Raw genomic sequence first — 17,727 nt, 5'->3', positions numbered from 1 at the left:
TCTTAAAATGTTAATTGGACCAAACATATATAATGATTTGCTTTTTAATCCAAAAAACTAAAAGTTAGATTAATTGGTTGAATATTTTTGTTTGATTAATAAAATAGTCAATTTTAAAATTTAAATTTAATTGTGCAACATGTCATGTAATTTTGGTTAATTTTTAATTATAAAATAATGTTAAATATGAAAATATTTTAATTTTCATTTAATCCTACTTGATTACGTCTCATTTATTGTAAAATAACGTCATAAATATTAGGGTTTTTTTCATCAACGTACTATTTTAAAATAAAAACTTTTTAGTTATCATAATTTTAAAATTAAAATATTTATTTTTCAATTAAGAGAAATGTTTAAATAATTAATGGCTTTGAAAATATATATATATATATATATATATATATATATATTTTAAAATTAAATACTTTTTTTTATAATTTTTATCTATTTTTTTATATCTACTAAGAAAAATAAATTTTTAATTAACTTTTTTATTATACCATCTTTAAGATGTTAATTTTTATTAAATATTATGAGATATTTTGAATATTCATTTAAAAAAATAAAAAATTATTTTAAAAATAAAATAAAATTAAATAGGATTACAATAATTAATTTATATATTATTATAAAGTAAAATAGAAATAAATAATAATTTTAGGAAAACAAATAAATAAAAATTATGAAATTTAATTTTATTGAAATTTTATCGAAAAATTAATTAAAGAGATTGTATTTTTTATGTTAGTATACTTATTGGCTTTTATATTTAGATTTTTTGAAGATATTTTATATTTTGATATTATTTTAGATTTTTTCAATTAATATTTTAAATCTTAAATCGGATATTATGAATTTTTTTTTTCTGATATGATTAATAAATTTATATTAAAAAAAAAAAACAATTTATACAATCTGTAAATACATCGGTTATATGTAAGAGTTTCCTTTAGGGAAGAATCGCGCAAGCGTGCAGGATAAGATGGCTGTGCTTTACCGTACTGTATGGTAGCTGTCAGAAGTCAGACTACTATACATGCTTGCTTCTTTGCATGGAAGAGAGAGAAAACCAAGGAAGTTTTTGATTTGTAGACAAATCCCTTCTCTTTTGTGATCAAATTCTAGATATTGGGACTCCTTAGTTTCTTTTTCACCAAGCAATTCAAATTTCAACTATGTTTTATTCTTCTTCTAGGGTTCCAAATTTGTCGTTTTCACTTCACTCGACACTATGATTCCTTACTCCAATCACGACCAGCCCTCCAGCAACCGCCAATTCCGCCCTCGACCGCTGTTCAACCACCGTCCCTACTATAATCACCCGCGCCAACAACCCCAACCCAAACCCCAACCGCAAACCCGTTCGTTTTTTGTGAAGCTCATATCCAACCATCACCGTGGTGATCATACGGTTTCGATTGACACTATTGTCTCCGAATGCAATCCCAAACCTTGCAGATTTTACACCAGAACCTCTGGTACACTCGCCGCTAGCCTCTCTTTTGAGCACCAGGCTGATGCTCTCGACGCCGTTGTTTCCCTCTGGGAGCGCCGGCTTGCAGGGGACCATCTATTTACTCCTGTCGTCGGTTTTAATGTGGACGATGAGTTTAATCAAAGAGTTAGAAGTTTGTTCCAATTGCATGTGGAGAGGTTTGCACGAGAGTCTGTGGGGAAATTCGAGAGGAAGGTAAGTGATAAGTCTGATGAGATTGAGAAAATTGCGAGCTTTTTGAGAAAGTTTAGGGACCTTCAAGTGTTTAGTGAGGCTCAGGGAAGGAAGAAACGATTGGAGGAGGAGAATGATCAAACTGTGAATAGAATTGAGGAGTTTAAGTGCGCAATGAAGTGTGTGATGGATTATCTGAAGGGGAATGAGGTTGAGGAGTTGGCCGTTTTGGGGTTTAAAAATGGCAAAGGTTTTAACTGGAATAGAATACATAGTTTGCTATTGAGAGAGTATAGGCGTCTTGATGCTGAGTTGCCAATATATGGTTTTAGGAGGGAGATTTTGCAGCAAATACATTTGCAGCAGGTATTTTTGGACTCCATTGAAATGTTTGATTTAGACTAGTTTTCAATGCCTAGGTCATTGCACGTGTGGTTTGATTTTGGATTCTAAATTTAATTAGTTTGTGAATGTGTTTGGCTCGCCTCTTAACTGCATGTGTAAGATTACGCTGCTGCTGTAGTTTCTACAGCATTATCAAGCTTATTTTGTAATTGACAATTTGATGATTATAGTTACAACTCTGGGAAGAAATGTATTATCTGACAGTTGTAATTGAAGCTGAAGTTAATACGAAATAGCATAACAATGAAAAGCCACACTATTTAGAGGGATATAAAGCTGCCCCCCTCTTTCCTTTTATTTGTCCTTTTCTTTTTGGCCTTTTTTAATCTATATATTAATATTGGAAATACATTTAAATTGATTGGTATAATCTATAACTTTTGGTGTCAATTTAGAAGTTTCAATAAACTTACTCTAAAAGTGGTGTTAATGGATCTACCTACATCCTCCTTGACAAATTTCTGTTTGTCTACTTTGAACAAATTCTAATCATAATATTACACCACCTAGGGAAATTTTAAGACTTCTTTTAAATGTCGATAGATTTTGGTCATTTTTTCCTTTCATTCCAGGTAATAGTCTTGATTGGAGAGACAGGTTCAGGGAAGAGCACACAGTTGGTACAGTTTCTTGCTGATTCTGGGGTTGCTTCTAGTGGTTCAATTATATGTACTCAGCCTCGCAAAATTGCTGCAATTTCCCTGGCAAAAAGGGTTGGTGAAGAGAGCATGGGATGTTACGAGGATAATTCAATTGTCTGCTATCCAACTTATTCGTCTGTGCAGTGTTTTAATGCCAAGGTAGCATATATGACCGATCACTGTCTAATGCAGCACCTTATGAAAGACAAGACTTTGTCTGGAGTTTCATGCATTATTGTAGATGAGGCCCACGAAAGAAGCTTGAATACTGATCTATTGTTGGCCTTGATTAAAGAATTGCTTATTGAGAGGGGTGACTTGAGGCTTATTATAATGTCTGCAACAGTTGATTCCAGCAAATTATCAGAATACTTCTTTGGTTGTGGAACCTTTCACGTGTTAGGGAGAAATTTTCCTGTTCAAATCAATTATGTTCCTGGTGTCCCTGGAGGCCCTTGTGGTCCCTTACCCAATGCTATTGCTCCATATGTTTCTGATGTTATCAAGATGGCTATGGAGATCCATCAAGTTGAGAAAGAGGGGGCAATTCTTGCATTTTTAACTTCTCAGCTGGAGGTAGAATGGGCTTGCCAGAAATTTCAGTCTCCTTCTGCAATTGCATTGCCATTACATGGAAAACTTTCCCATGAAGAGCAATGTCATGTTTTCCAAAATTACCCAGGGAAGAGAAAAGTTATTTTTGCTACCAATTTGGCAGAGACATCCTTGACTATTCCTGGGGTTAGGTATGTGGTTGATTCTGGAATGGTTAAGGAAAGCAAGTTTGAACCTACGTCTGGTATGAATATCCTCAGAGTTTCCAAGATTAGCCAGAGTTCTGCTAAACAACGAGCTGGTCGTGCTGGTCGAACAGAACCTGGCAAATGTTATCGGCTTTACTCGGAATCTGATTACCAGTTAATGGATATTTACGAGGAACCTGAAATCCGTAAAGTTCACCTTGGTATTGCAGTTTTGAGAATCCTTGCATTGGGTATTAATAATGTGCTGGAATTTGATTTCATTGATGCACCTAGTGCAAAGGCAGTTGAAATGGCCATCAGGAAACTTGTGCAGTTAGGTGCTGTTGTCCGCAGAGATGATGCTTTTGAATTAACTGTGGACGGGCATTACTTGGTTAAGTTGGGTATTGAGCCTCGTCTTGGGAAGATTATTCTTGAAAGTTGCCATTGTGGTTTGCGTAAAGAAGGAGTTGCTCTTGCTGCTGTCATGGCAAATGCAAGTACCATATTTTGCAGAGTTGGTACCAATGATGACAAACAAAAATCAGACTGCCAGAAGGTGCGATTCTGCCATCGTGATGGTGACCTGTTCACGTTGCTTACTGTCTACAGAGAATGGGAAAGCGTTTCTCCAGAAAATAGAAACAAGTGGTGTTGGAACAATAGCATCAATGCCAAAACTATGCGAAGATGCAAAGAGACAGTGCTAGAGTTGGAGAACTGTTTAAAAAATGAACTTAGCATCATTGTTCCAACATATTGGCTGTGGAGTCCTTATGCTGTCGTGGTGCATGATAGAATTATGAAGAAAATTATACTTTCTTCACTTGCAGATAATGTAGCCATGTACTCTGGGTATGATCGCCTTGGTTATGAGGTGGTTTTGAGTGGGGAATATGTTCAACTTCATCCTTCATGTTCACTGCAAGTTTATGGTAAAAAACCGAACTGGGTTGTCTTTGCTGAACTTTTATCAATAGCAAGTCAATATTTGGTCTGTGTTACTGCTGTTGACTTTGATAGCTTGTCTGCCTTTAGTCCTCCTTTATTTGACATCTCTAAAATGCAGAGTAAAAAACTGCATTTGAGGGTGATAAGGGGATACGGCAGTACTGTTTTAAGAAGGTTCTGTGGAAAGTCAAATAATAGCTTGCTTTCTCTTTTGTCTCGCATACAGACAGATTTCATGGATAAGCGGATAGGTATTGAAGTCAGTGTGGATAACAATGAGATTCTATTATATGCATCTTTACGAGACATGGAAAAGGTGTACGGCCTTGTTGTTGATGCATTAGACTATGAAGTAAAATGGTTAAGTAATGAGTGCCTGGAGAAGTGCTTGTATAATGGGGGACGTACTGGTTCTTCGCCACCAGTAGCACTTTTTGGAGCTGGTGCGGAAATTAAGCATCTGGAATTGGATAAAAGAAATTTGAGTGTGGATGTGTTCCTTTCAAATAAAAATGGTGCAGATGACAAGGAGGTTTTGGCATTCTTTGAAAAATCAGTGCCTGGGGTGTGTGGTTTTCACAGATCTACAGTGAGTGGACAGGACAGTGATCAAGTGGAGAAGTGGGGAAGGGTGACATTTCTTACCCCTGAAGCAGCTAGGAAAGCACTAGAGTTAAATGGATTCGTGTTATCTGGTTCCTTACTTAAGTTGTCCCCTGCCAGATCATCTGTTGGCAGTAGTAATAAATTATCATCATTTGCTGCTTTAAAAGCCAAAGTCAATTGGCCACGAAGGTATAGCAAAGGGTATGCAGTTGTTAGGTGTGAAAGGAATGATGTTGAGTCTGTTGTTGAAGATTGTTTTAGTCTGCTGATTGGAGGCAGGCTAGCTTATTGTGAGCGCAGCACAAAGGACTTAAACTGTGTTATTATCAGAGGATTGGATAGAGATACTTCTGAATTGGAAATACTTGAAGTTCTGCAAATGAATACAACTAGGAGAATCTTGGATGTATTCCTGATACGAGGAGATGCTGTAATTAATCCTCCCATTGGTGCTTGTGAGGAAGCAATTCTTAAGGAAATTGCTCCATTCATGCCTAGCCAGGGTCCCTTAAGCAATTACTGTCATGTTCAGGTCTTCTCTCCTGAGCCAAAGGATGCTTTCATGAAAGCTTGGATCACCTTTGATGGAAGTCTACATCTGGAGGCTGCAAAAGCTTTGCAACATCTACAAGGAAAGGTACTTACTGGTTGTTGTTCATGGCAGAAAATGCGGTGTGAGCAGGTTTTCCATAGTTCTGTCTCGTGCCCTGCTCCTGTTTTTGCATTCATTGAGAGGCAGCTACACTCTTTACTCAAAAGGTTTATGCATCGACCTGGTAATTCCTTTCTTAATGAGCTTTTTCTTTTTGGATATATGATTTTGATGTTCTGCTTCCACCTAGTATGCAAACTACCCATGTGAAACAATGCTTCAAGTTATGTGTATCATTGTCATGGCAGTTGCATGTTAATGGGATGAAAACTGTCTTGCCCCATGTCTTAGTGATTTTCTTTTTATGGGAATTTCTTTTTAGAGTGAACCTTCATTTTTATTGACTACAAGTGCTGCAGGCAAGTTGAAAGCATAGTAGAACAAGGCCTGAAGTTCTATAGGCAACTGTAGAGCTGGCCTTTGGATGATGATGCACAAATTGGCTTTATGCTTACTTCTAAGCTTGCCATTATGCATTTGGTAACCTTTGTTTTCAAAATAATTTTATTTACCTGCTGAGGCAGAGGTATGGTTCTTGGGTTTGTTCTGGGTTGTGTTAGTGGCAGCAGCAAGTTCTTAGGCATTGTGTGGCTCATGTTGTAGGGGGAAATTTTATAGATGCCTGTTTATGCTTTGAGGACTGCAGGAAGCCTTAGGCTATTTAATGTGCTCCTTTTTTTAGCTGTGTAGTTATGGGAATCTTGTATAGCCATTTAATTTTAGGTACTAATTCTGTATTCCTTTGGTGGATCTGGAGTTTAAGTCAGTCCTGATTCTCCTGAAACTATTAATAGAATTCCTGCTGCAAGCTAAGTCAGTTAATAATCCTCTTTGATTAGGGAAAACTGAGTAGGATTCATCTTCTCCTGACATCACATGAGAAACTGATATATTCATACTTTCTTCAAATGCATACAAGAAGCAAGCTCAATTCCTAATGTTTTTGTACTTGACACACAATTAAACAAAAATTTCTTGCATTGAATATCTTCAGGTTCAAGTCCTCTCTCCGTGCTTTTAGACTAATTACGATATTTTGGTTTCAAATTCAGGCTAACTCCCCTTTGGTGGGGAAATTGTTATGGCTTTAAAAGGGTTCTTATGTGGTTGGACCATCATATTTAACAGTAAGAAAAGAAACCCATTTACATAAATGTGATATTCAGGAGAGAGACTGTCCAAACTAAAGGAGATGGGGAAAAAATTGGAAGAGCTATAGCTCATTCAAACCTACAGGTTGCTTATAAAGTAGAAAGGAAAATGGAAGAAAAGCAGAAATCTTTGGACACTTTTAGCAACTATATTTTAAACTGTTCACCCTTATTGGGATGAACCAAACAATTCAAAACTGAGATTGCCTTTAAGATTGTTCTATCTCTCTCTATTCTCTTTTCTTATAAGTAGGTGATGAGTGCAGCAAATAGTTTGGAGAGACTGTTGCGTAATTAGATTTGTGTAAGAGATTAGTCTGTTAAGTTTGAAGGTCTAAATGATGAACAATATAGGAATGTTTGTGAAATATATATATCATTCTGTATCTCAAAATTATCTTTGTTTTAACAGATGGCATTAATTTCTCGGTTAAACAGGGTGGGTGGTCCAATTTGAAAAGCCTCCCTTCATGTTCTTCTAGGTTAAAAAGAAGAAAGTGTCCCATTCCTTATTTCTGATATGTAAGACATCGGAAGGAAAATGCATTTTCATTTCTGTTGTTTTGGGTAACAACATGACACCAAAGCATGGAAATGAGAGTATCCTTGCAAGTTCATTAATATTATATTTTGAGATAGCTGAAATTGGCATTCATTATGAACTATTACCAGAATTTGTTACGTGTTGGGCATTCTCATCTCTAATGAGGCACATCTGAAGAAAAAAGGATTTGTCTATTATATGAAATATGATAATAGAGCATTATTTATTGTCTTTTCTGAAAAGATTATAATGTAGAGGAAGTTGGGGAATGAACATCTCTTAGTTCTACAAGTCCTTGCGAACATTTAGTAGTTTAGAGCATTGGTGAATGCAAAATAAGTGCCCTGGGATTTAAGCTCAGGATAGTGAATTATTATGAACTGGACCAGAATATTATTGATTTTGGGTTGGGCAAATTGGTCCGTACATCATCACCTTCCTGTCAGCTGGTAGATGATTATATGTAATCTTTTATTTTTGTTTCTCATCTTTTTTTGTATATGCCTATCCTATAGGAGGTGGCTCCATCAAGTTCTTGGGCTCCTCTGCTAGATAGTGTTGGTGGTTTGAAGTGAAAAATTGTGATGAGGAATAATGTGCCTTGTACCTGGTCTTAGATTATAAGACAAATTAAATTTGATTTGGAAATGGAATTTTGGCAATTTAATTTTAGTCTACTTTTATTATTTAATATACAGCCATGATTGAGAGCGCTGTTGTTCTTGATTTTGTAGGTGTTCATTGCAGTTTAGAAAGGAATGAAAATGGCTCCTATAGAGTGAAGATATCTGCTAATGCAACAAGGACAGTAGCAGAGTTGAGAAGGCCACTGGAGCAGCTAATGAATGGAAGGACAGTAAATCATGATAGCCTCACCCAAGCAGTTCTGCAGCTTCTTTTCTCCAAAGATGGCAGATTGCTTATGAATTCACTACAACAAGAAACAGGAACTTATATTCTCTTCGATAGGCAGAACCTCAATGTTAGGATCTTCGGTCCAGAGAACAAAGTTGCTCTTGCTGAACAAAAGTTTGTGCAATCCCTTTTAGCTCTCCATGATAACAGGCAAATAGATATCCCCCTTCGAGGTGGGGCTATGCCACATGATCTTATGAAAAAAGTGGTTGAGAAGTTTGGATCTGACTTGCATGTGCTAAAAGAGAAGTTCCCTGAGGCTTCATTTATGCTTAACACAAGGCGCCATGCCATTTCTTTTAGTGGCAAAGGGGATCTGAGGCCAAGAATAGAGGATGTGATTCATGATTTTGCACGAACTCTTAGTGTCAGTGGAACTGCTGAAAAACCTGAAGAAGAAGCTACTGCCTGCCCTGTTTGCTTGTGTGAAGTTGAGGAGTGTTTCCAGCTTGAGGCTTGTGCACATAAGTTCTGCCGGTCTTGCTTGGTTGACCAATTAGAGTCGGCAATGAGGGGACATGATGGTTTCCCTGTATTCTGTGCTCATGAAGGTTGTGGGATGCACATTTGGCTCACTGATTTGAAGTCCCTTCTGCCATGTGAAAGGTTAGAGGATCTTTTCAGGGCCTCTTTGGGGGCATTTGTTGCATCTAGTGGGGGCACTTATAGGTTTTGCCCCTCTCCCGACTGTCCTTCTGTTTATCGGGTATCGGACACTGGGATGGTTGGTGGTCCATTTGTATGTGGAGCATGTTATGCAGAGACATGTACCAAGTGTCACTTAGAGTATCACCCATATGTGTCATGTGAAAGATACAAAGAGTTCAAGGAGGATCCTGATTTGTCCTTGAAGGACTGGTGCAAGGGAAAAGAGCATGTTAAGAGCTGCCCAGTTTGCGGGTTTATAATTGAGAAGGTGGATGGCTGCAACCACATTGAGTGTAGATGTGGCAGGCACATCTGCTGGGTCTGCTCAGAATCTTTTAGCACCAGTGATGAGTGCTATGGGCACTTGAGGCTTGTACATCTCACCATCATATGAAGACTAAGCTGACTATACAATGGTAACTTCTTTGCTTGTACATATTTCTGTATACACATATTAATAGGTAGCGTATGTGATCTAGGAGCATCTGTATATTAGTTATCATTTTTGTATCGTTATTGGGCTCACTTTGCCCTTCTGCTCAACAATGACCACTTCGATTTCAATAGATGGTTGTTTGCTCCTAGCAAAAAAGTAAGTGTGTTTTTATTATTTGAGAATCGAATGCCATTGAGCACAGGGGGATACCAAATGAAAAGTCTTGTCCTGCTTGATAAGTAGTGATTTTGGTATTCCTTGTACATTAACGAGTAAATTCTCTATTTTACCTCCATTATGACTTGTCAAATTCAGGCTTCAGGGGATGGACCTAGGTTCGGTCAAAACAAATTTTTGTCAACAAAAATCTCCAAAACGATTGATGATGGAAGAGGATCTAAAAACTTTTTGTTGAATGTTTGCTATGCTTTGGTGATTTTATGTAATATGGTAAGGTCAAGGAGGGGATAGTATGAGCAAGTTACATTTGTGAAAGAAATCTCTTGTTAGCTGAGCAGTTTGAGCTGTTGGTTTTGATGCCCTCTCTGTCAACATGAGCAATCTTTTTCTTTGTACTGGTGGTGCTACACTTACAGCCTCTTCCTTCACAATTGCTGCCTCCCCATTTTTTTTCTGTGCGCTTTTCTATTTTTTATAGCTTTTATCATTTTCAGTTTCTTTGCTTCCAGATTGGGCAAGTATCAGTAAATCACACAACGGGGATCTCAACTTTAAACATTGTCATTTATCTATGTTGAAGAGGAAAGTGGTGAAACAACAAAATCGAGCTGATTTTGATCCACACGTATTACCATTCTCTGTATTAGTTTGTCAATAGTAGTTATATAAAGGTACTGTTTGAATATGGTGAAATGAAAATCATGTTGCAAGAACTTGGAAGTGTTGAATATTTCCTTCTTGGTAACGAGTAATTATGCAATAATATAAAATTTATTAAGATTAAAGTGTGAATATTTAAAATTTGATATTATATTATAAATTTATCAGAAAAGATTAGAGATCAATAAAAGATTATAACTATTAAATATTAATGCAATATTGCCAATATATCAATTTATATAGAGGAAATAAAACTTGATTTTTATTGCTATAAAGGGAATATTGAAATTTTTAAACTACTCCTGTTAATTATAAATTTATTATTTAAATTTTTTTAATTTAATTATTTAATTATATTAATATTTTATTTAAATTTAAATTGATTGAAAAAATCTCATAACATTTAAATTATAATTGATTAAATTTTATGAAGGAAAAATTCTCTTAATATATAAATTATTTATATTCAAATTTTATCATAAATTAAACTATAATTTTTTTAAAAAAATAATTATATTTTGTTATTATTTAAAAAATTTTAATTTCATTATTTAATTATATTATTAGTCTATTCTTGATTAAATTTTATTACAGAAGATTTTTTTACATTTAAATTTTATTTATTGTAATTTTATCATAAATTAAATTATTTTAAAAAAACAACGAATTAAAAAAAAATCATATATAAAAATGAATATGTTATATTGAAAATCAAAATTTTATGATAAATTATATTTAAAAATAAAATTATAAAATTTTTTATATTATAGTGAAAAATAAATATTATGAAATAGAAGTCCAATCTAATAGTGCAGTAAAATGTTAGACAGCTATAAATCTCTCTATCGACCAATGGACACCACCAATCGGCCGACACCGCCAAACATGCAGCTCACCACCGGAAAAAGCTGATGATCCAGAGACCCACGTGATATTCGAAAATTGTTGCGGTTTGCAGTCGTCAATATGTAAACCAACAAATAAAAATTTCAATCAAAATTCAGAAAAACAGATGCTCATAAATCGCATGAAAAAAAAAGCTAGAACCACCCTTACAAACAACTGATCAAAGGCTACAAATATTCACAGTCGACTATCTGAGGAGAGACAGTTGGCTCATAGTATTTTCAATATGTTATAATTATGGAGCCGCTAAACGAAATCTGATTAAATACAGGCACGACCTTCAAAAATAGAACCAACAAAAACTAAATAACACCAAGCGAAAACGAAAGTCTGAGATCAAGACTGCGGCAAATTTAAAATTCAATCACAAATTATAATAAAAAAATAAATTCAACCACAAATTTTAAATAAAAATAAATAAAAATAGAAATGTAAATAAGTATAAGCAGACTTTTATTAATGAGTAATTAAAAAAACAAATTTTAATCATGTAAATAATTTATATATAATTAACATAAATTAGAATTAAATAGTTATTGAATATTGAAAGCATTAGTTTTTATATTTAATGTTATTAAAATAATCTTCATATTTTTTAAAAAGTCAAATTCTAAATTAAGTTTTTTAAATTAGACAAAATAAACACTCTGAGACTTAGTCTGGTGAAAAGTGCATTCTTGTAGCCTTGAGAGGTCCAAGGTTTGACTCCCCCAACCTCCTATTTCAAAAAAAAAAATTAGACAAAATAATTTACTTTACAAAAGATACAAAAGATATATTATTAATATATAGAATAAAAAAATGTTTACTTCATAAAATTTTACAATTATGAAAATTAATAATAATACATAAACGGAAAGATTGAAAATAATAGTATATAATTAAATAAAAAGATATAAAGAGTATATATATATAGGAATAAAAGTGAAATTGAAAGATATTTTATGGAAATATTTTTAATATTTAAAAATATATTTGTATATTTTGTTTATTTACTTTAATTTATTAAAATTCAAATCATATTAAAAATATTATTAATATATAAAAGAATAGAGAAATTAAATTAATAAACTTATATAATTGTGTTAATAAGATTTTTAAAATTTAAAAAATAATTTTATTTTTAAAAATAATTTAATTTTTACTTTATATTATTAATTTCTTGGGTGTTCCAAATAAAAAATTATAAAATAAATGAAGTCTTATTTTTAAAAAAATCTTTACTATTATAAGTTGGGCTATTGAAATATGAAAAAGATATGATTGGACTTTTATTGCTAAGGGATTATAAATTAAATATTATGAAAAAATATGATTGGCGTTTTTAGGTAGACAGCCAATTTATTTCCACAAATTCCACCAAATGGATAAGATTGGCAACCTCAAAATCCACATCTTCAATCCAATGATAAACATTCTCTACACAACAATCCTAAGAGAGAAGAAATTGCCATAGAATTAGCTTCTCAATTAACATAACCAAGCTTTAAACCCGTCCTTAGTTTTTCACTAAGGGTCTCTTTCTCTTAATTAAAGTTCTCAAATTTAAATTTTTAATATAAAGTGAAATAGGATTAATCAGATTTTATTAAAAATTTTAATCGATAATGTTAAACTAAAATAAAATTTAAAAAATAATAGGCTAAAAATTTAAATTTTTTATTAAATTCTCAAAAATTGAAAAGGGTTTCAAATAGTAAAAGCAAGAGTTATTTATAATTGTAAAATTTTTAATATGAAAAATTATAAAAAAATTTAAAAAATAATAAAAATGTGAAATTAACCCCTAAAAGATTGAATTTTCGCTTCGAATTTTATGACGAGCCTGTAACTCTCGTCACATTTTTGAAAGTCATGCATCTAGAAATTTCTTTTTGAAAAACTATCGTGAGCTTCCAACAAACGTTGGCAGTAGAAGTTAAACCCAATTCAAATCTATCATAAAATCTAAGACTAATTGCTCTGCATCAGTCCCTTCCACTCACAAAAAACTTGACCTCGAGTTATCATCAGTAGGATAATACTGAAATAGATTCATCATGTTAAATGGTTTGGAAATTTTGGGAGGTCAAGAACATAGATATTATCATTAATCTTTTGAATAATTTGGAATGGACCAATCTTCTTTGAGTCAAGATTTTTCTATCCTCCACCACGTTCCTTACGCAAATACACTATAACTTGATCACCAATATTGAAGAACTTGAAAGGCCTATGTTTATCAGTTGCAGCTTTATACTTGTCATTAGCGTATGTAAGGCATTTTTGTACCTGTTTGAAAATGCCTAAATGCTGATTTATCAAGTTGTTTGCTGCAATACTGTTATGAAAACCTTTAGGAAGGGCAATAAGATCAACTGTATACGCAGGAATTTTCCTGTACATAACTGCAAAGGATGACATTTTTATAGAGTTATGAACTGAACTGTTGTAAGCAGATTTTGCTTGGGCAAGAGCAAGATTCCAAGCAGGTTTCTTATCACTATAGATGCAATGCAGAAGATTGCTAAGAGTGCGGTTTACCACTTCAGTTTAGGGATGGGCAGTACTACTATATCGAAGTTTAGTCCCAAAATGCTTCCATAAAGTCACTCAAAAGTAAGCTAAAAACTTCACATCTCTGTTAGAAGTAATAGTCTTAGGAGTGTCATTTAACGAACAACCTTCTAGAAAAACAGTTTTGCAATATGAGAAGTATCATTGGTTTTTTTTGCAAGGAATGAAAATATTTTAGAGAACCTGTCAACAATAACAAAAATGGAATTAGATCCATGTTTAGTACGTGAAAGGCAAAGAATAAAATCCATAGACAAGTCCTCCCAAGGATATTCTAGAATAGGCAATGGAGTATATAAGCTAGTATTCTGCAAATGACTCTTCTGAATTTGACAAACTGGACACTTTTGGACCATCTGACCTGTATCATTTTTTAATTGTGGCCAATAAAAATGCTTCTCTAAATCAGCATTAGTCTTATCACGCCCCAAATGACCACTCAAACCTCCTCCATGGACCTCTCGAATTAATTTTTCTCGCAAAGAACAGCGAGGAATGCATAATCTATTCTCTTTAAAAAGAAAGCCATCATGTATTAAAAACCCATTAGCAGGCTGGCGAGCCTAAACCTTCGCCCATATATCAGCAAAATCATCATCTGCAGCATACAAATCATTTAGAAATTCAAAACCTACGACCTCCTGACTAAGTGTAATCAACAGAGCAGCCCTCCTACTCAAAATGTCTGCTACCTCATTACTATAACCAGCCTTATATTTTATGACATAATGAAAAACTTCAAAATAAGCTGCTCATCAAGCATGCATCTTATTCACATGTTTTTTAGTCTTAAAGTGAATCAAAGATTGATGATCTGTGTGAACAATAAACTTTCGCCCTATCAGATACTGTTTTCAAGTTTTAAAGGCCTAGAATACTGCATATAATTCCTGCTCATAAGTATCTGCAGCATACAAATCATTCAGAAATTTAAAACCTACGACCTCCTGACTAACTGTAATCAACAGAGCAGTCCTCTTATTCAAAACGTTTGCTACTTCATTACTATAACCAGCCTTATATTTTATGACATAATGAAAAGTTTCAAAATAAGCTGCCCATCAAGCATGCATCTTATTCATATGTTTTTTAGTTTTAAAGTGAATCAAAGATTGATGATCTGTGTGAATAATAAACTTCCGCCCCATCAGATACTATTTTCAAGTTTTAAAGATCGAGAATACTGTATATAATTCCTGCTCATAAGTAGACCACTTCTTCTTAATATCATTCAATTTTTCATTAAAGAAGGCAATAGACTATTAGACTGTGATAACACACCGCCAATCCTAACTCCACAAGTATCACATTCAACCTCAAATAGTTTATCAAAATCAGGTAGAATAATAATAAAGGCAGAAATAAGCTTATCTTTAATCTTTTAAAAGCTCTTGTTGGCAGTGTCTGTAATACTCGGCTAGACTCGGGTATCGGAATTCCTACCGTCCAGTGGAATCTCAGATGTCGAAAACCTCTAGAAGGGTAAAATCATGTTTTAATAAAATGTTTTAATGTATTTTAAGGTTTTAAGTTAGAAAGAAATTGAGTTTTAAATGAAAAAGACTATGGAGGGAAATCCAGGTTCGGCCGCCGAATTTGCATGAGTTTTGGAGGCACTTTAGGCTTCCGAAGGTGGCCTGGCCAGCCCCTATAAGAAGCCCCATAGCGGAAAATGGGCGAGTTTCTTCCCCATTTCCGGCTAGAGGTGAGTCCATGCCCTCCCGTGGTTGATTTTGATGATTTTTCCTCAAATCTTTCAAGTGTTAACAAGCGTTTACTTGGTTTTTGAAGATTTGTGAGCTTAGAATAAGTTTTTGGAGTTTGGAGGCTCAAAGAGCTAGATCTCTCCCACCTCCGAGTTGGATCGCCTCTCCTCTCGATCTTCAAGAGGTAAGAGTAGATTCTCACCTCTTTTCATGTTTTGACTAAGTTTCTTGAAGGTTCATGGGGTAGAAATGCATGATTAGGTTAGTTGTTTAGAGTTAAGACTTATGTGCTTTTATGGTTAATGTATGTTGTATAAGTATGTTTGATGTGTTTGTGTTGGGGTTTAGGTTAGTTTGAGACCCCTATAAGCTTATGTATGTGTGTATGCATATTTTGGAAGTGTTGGATTTGAGTTGAAAGGGTTGGGAGGCAAATGTGCATAGGATGGCTGAGTTCTGCCACTTTGGAAGAACTCAGGTTCGGCAGCCGAAGGGACTTTCGGCCGCCGAACCTGCTTGTGGAGGCAAACTTTTGGCTGCTGAACCCTGCCTCCGAAAGTAGACTTTCGGCCCTGGAAAGGAGTTTCGGCCGCCGAAGGTGCCGCCGAACATGCACGAGTTTCGGATCTGGAAGGAACCTTCGGCCGTCGAAAGTGCCGCCGAAGGTGCATGACTTTCGGCTCTAGAGGGACTTTCGGCCGCCGAACCTGCCGCCGAAAGTGCCCTGTTCAGCCTTCCTTTGCATGATTTTCTATGCATGTTTGTGATGTTTTAGGGAGTTTTTGGGGAGTAGTTTAGAGTCATGTTAGTATATGTTTTGGTCCCTCATTTGAGTCCACCTGTGTAGGTTCGGACCCGAGGAACCGAGGACCCCAGTAGTGAGATAGCTGCTTCAGTGTCTTGTCAGAGCTAGCTTGAGGTGAGTAGAATGTACCTTTATTTCCAAAGCAAATAAATAAAATTGAGCATGTTCATGCATCACGAATGCCATATGATATATTTGGTTGTTTTGCATTAGAATTCACTAATATGTTGCATTGCATAATATGATGATGATGTGGATGAATGTTGGATGATCCTTTAGCCCTCACTATGATGAGATATGATATGATGTGATACGGAAGTCTAGGTGTGGCCTGCACTACGCCCCTGGCACAATGTAAGAGAAAGTCCGGGTGTGGCCTGCACTACGCTCCCGGCACGAATGGATATGTATGATATGATATGTGTAAGAGAAAGACCAGGTGTGGCCTATACTACGCCCCTGGCATGATTGGATTATTTAGAGGGCTATTGGTGACAAGTTCATCCTTAATGTGATTTGTTTGTGATGTGATGCATTTCATAAAAGCATGAATGTTAAATTTAATGTTTTACTATTCTGCTCACTGGGCTCTAGTAGCTCACCCCATTCCCTTAATCCCCCAGGTTTGCAGGTACGGGATAGACCAGGAAGTCCGCAAGAGTAAAGAAGTCATGTATTATGTAATAGCTAGTTGTGGACATGAAAATAATGTAATGTGAAGTATAGTACAGTAATGTAATGTAATGATGTTTATTGAGGTTTAGAGTTGTGCTTGACCCTAGTATGTGGATCCCTTCTTGGTACATGATCTTTTTAATGAAATGTTTTAATGATGTTAATGTAAACCAAGCTTAATGTATAATATGTTACCCCATTGGAGCATTTGATGAGGGCTCCAGTGTGGGGTTTATGATGATGAGTTGTGCATGCACAGGTTAAGCTTGGTAAATGAAAGGAAAAAATTTAAATTTTTATATATATGTTTGATCATGTATGGGATTTAACAGGTACACAGGATGTATGTTAGGCTTGCTACGGGTCTCGGCGGCCTTATGTCAATCTGGATCCTAGCGCCGGTAGCGATCCGATTTTCGGGTTGTTATAGTGTCAGTCCCAGAAATCTCTCTCTTTCTTCAAACAATCTGTGATAGGGGTAACGATGCTGCTGAAATTCCTGATGAACCACCGATAGAAAGTAACAAGTCCATAAAAGCTGTAAACTTCTGAAATAGTTTTGGAAATGGGCCAATTCCATATTGCTTCTACCTTCTTCTCATCAACATGTATCCTTTCCGTGCTAACAACAAATCTAAGAAATAGAACGCGCTCCGTTATATAGATGTATTTTTTTAAATAAATAACCAGCTCACTTTCTTGCAAGACTGTCATGATTTGACAGAGGTGCTGTAAATGTTATTCTTTGCTATGACTAAAAATCAAGATGTCATCAAAATAAACAACTACAAATTTGCATAAGAAAGGACACAAAACATGATTCATAAGTTGCATGAACATGCTAGGTGCATTCCTCAAACCAAACGGCATAACCA

General features: G+C 34.9%; 1 protein-coding gene across 1 annotated transcript; it reads left to right on the top strand.

The window, feature by feature from the left end:
- Nucleotides 1-1,027: 1,027 nt before the first annotated feature.
- LOC110625332 (ATP-dependent RNA helicase DEAH12, chloroplastic) lies at nt 1,028-10,164 on the top strand. Its single transcript, XM_021770949.2, has 3 exons — nt 1,028-2,038; nt 2,650-5,794; nt 8,100-10,164. The coding sequence occupies exons 1-3, from the start codon at nt 1,235-1,237 to the stop codon at nt 9,320-9,322; spliced, it is 5,172 nt and encodes a 1,723-aa protein (XP_021626641.1). The 5' UTR covers nt 1,028-1,234; the 3' UTR covers nt 9,323-10,164.
- The last annotated feature ends 7,563 nt before the right edge of the window (nt 10,165-17,727 follow it).

This window comes from Manihot esculenta, chromosome 10 (assembly GCF_001659605.2).
Source record: "Manihot esculenta cultivar AM560-2 chromosome 10, M.esculenta_v8, whole genome shotgun sequence".
Lineage (NCBI taxonomy): Eukaryota > Viridiplantae > Streptophyta > Magnoliopsida > Malpighiales > Euphorbiaceae > Manihot > Manihot esculenta.
This window is presented reverse-complemented; position numbering and strand designations above follow the sequence as displayed.

Excerpts from the sequence above, each read along its gene's own strand:
- LOC110625332 (XM_021770949.2), top strand. The coding sequence starts at position 1,235 with ATGATTCCTTACTCCAATCACGACCAGCCCTCCAGCAACCGCCAATTC. Across the intron at positions 2,039-2,649 it reads AGCAAATACATTTGCAGCAG|GTAATAGTCTTGATTGGAGA; the intron begins GTATTTTTGGAC and ends CTTTCATTCCAG. Across the intron at positions 5,795-8,099 it reads AAGGTTTATGCATCGACCTG|GTGTTCATTGCAGTTTAGAA; the intron begins GTAATTCCTTTC and ends TTGATTTTGTAG.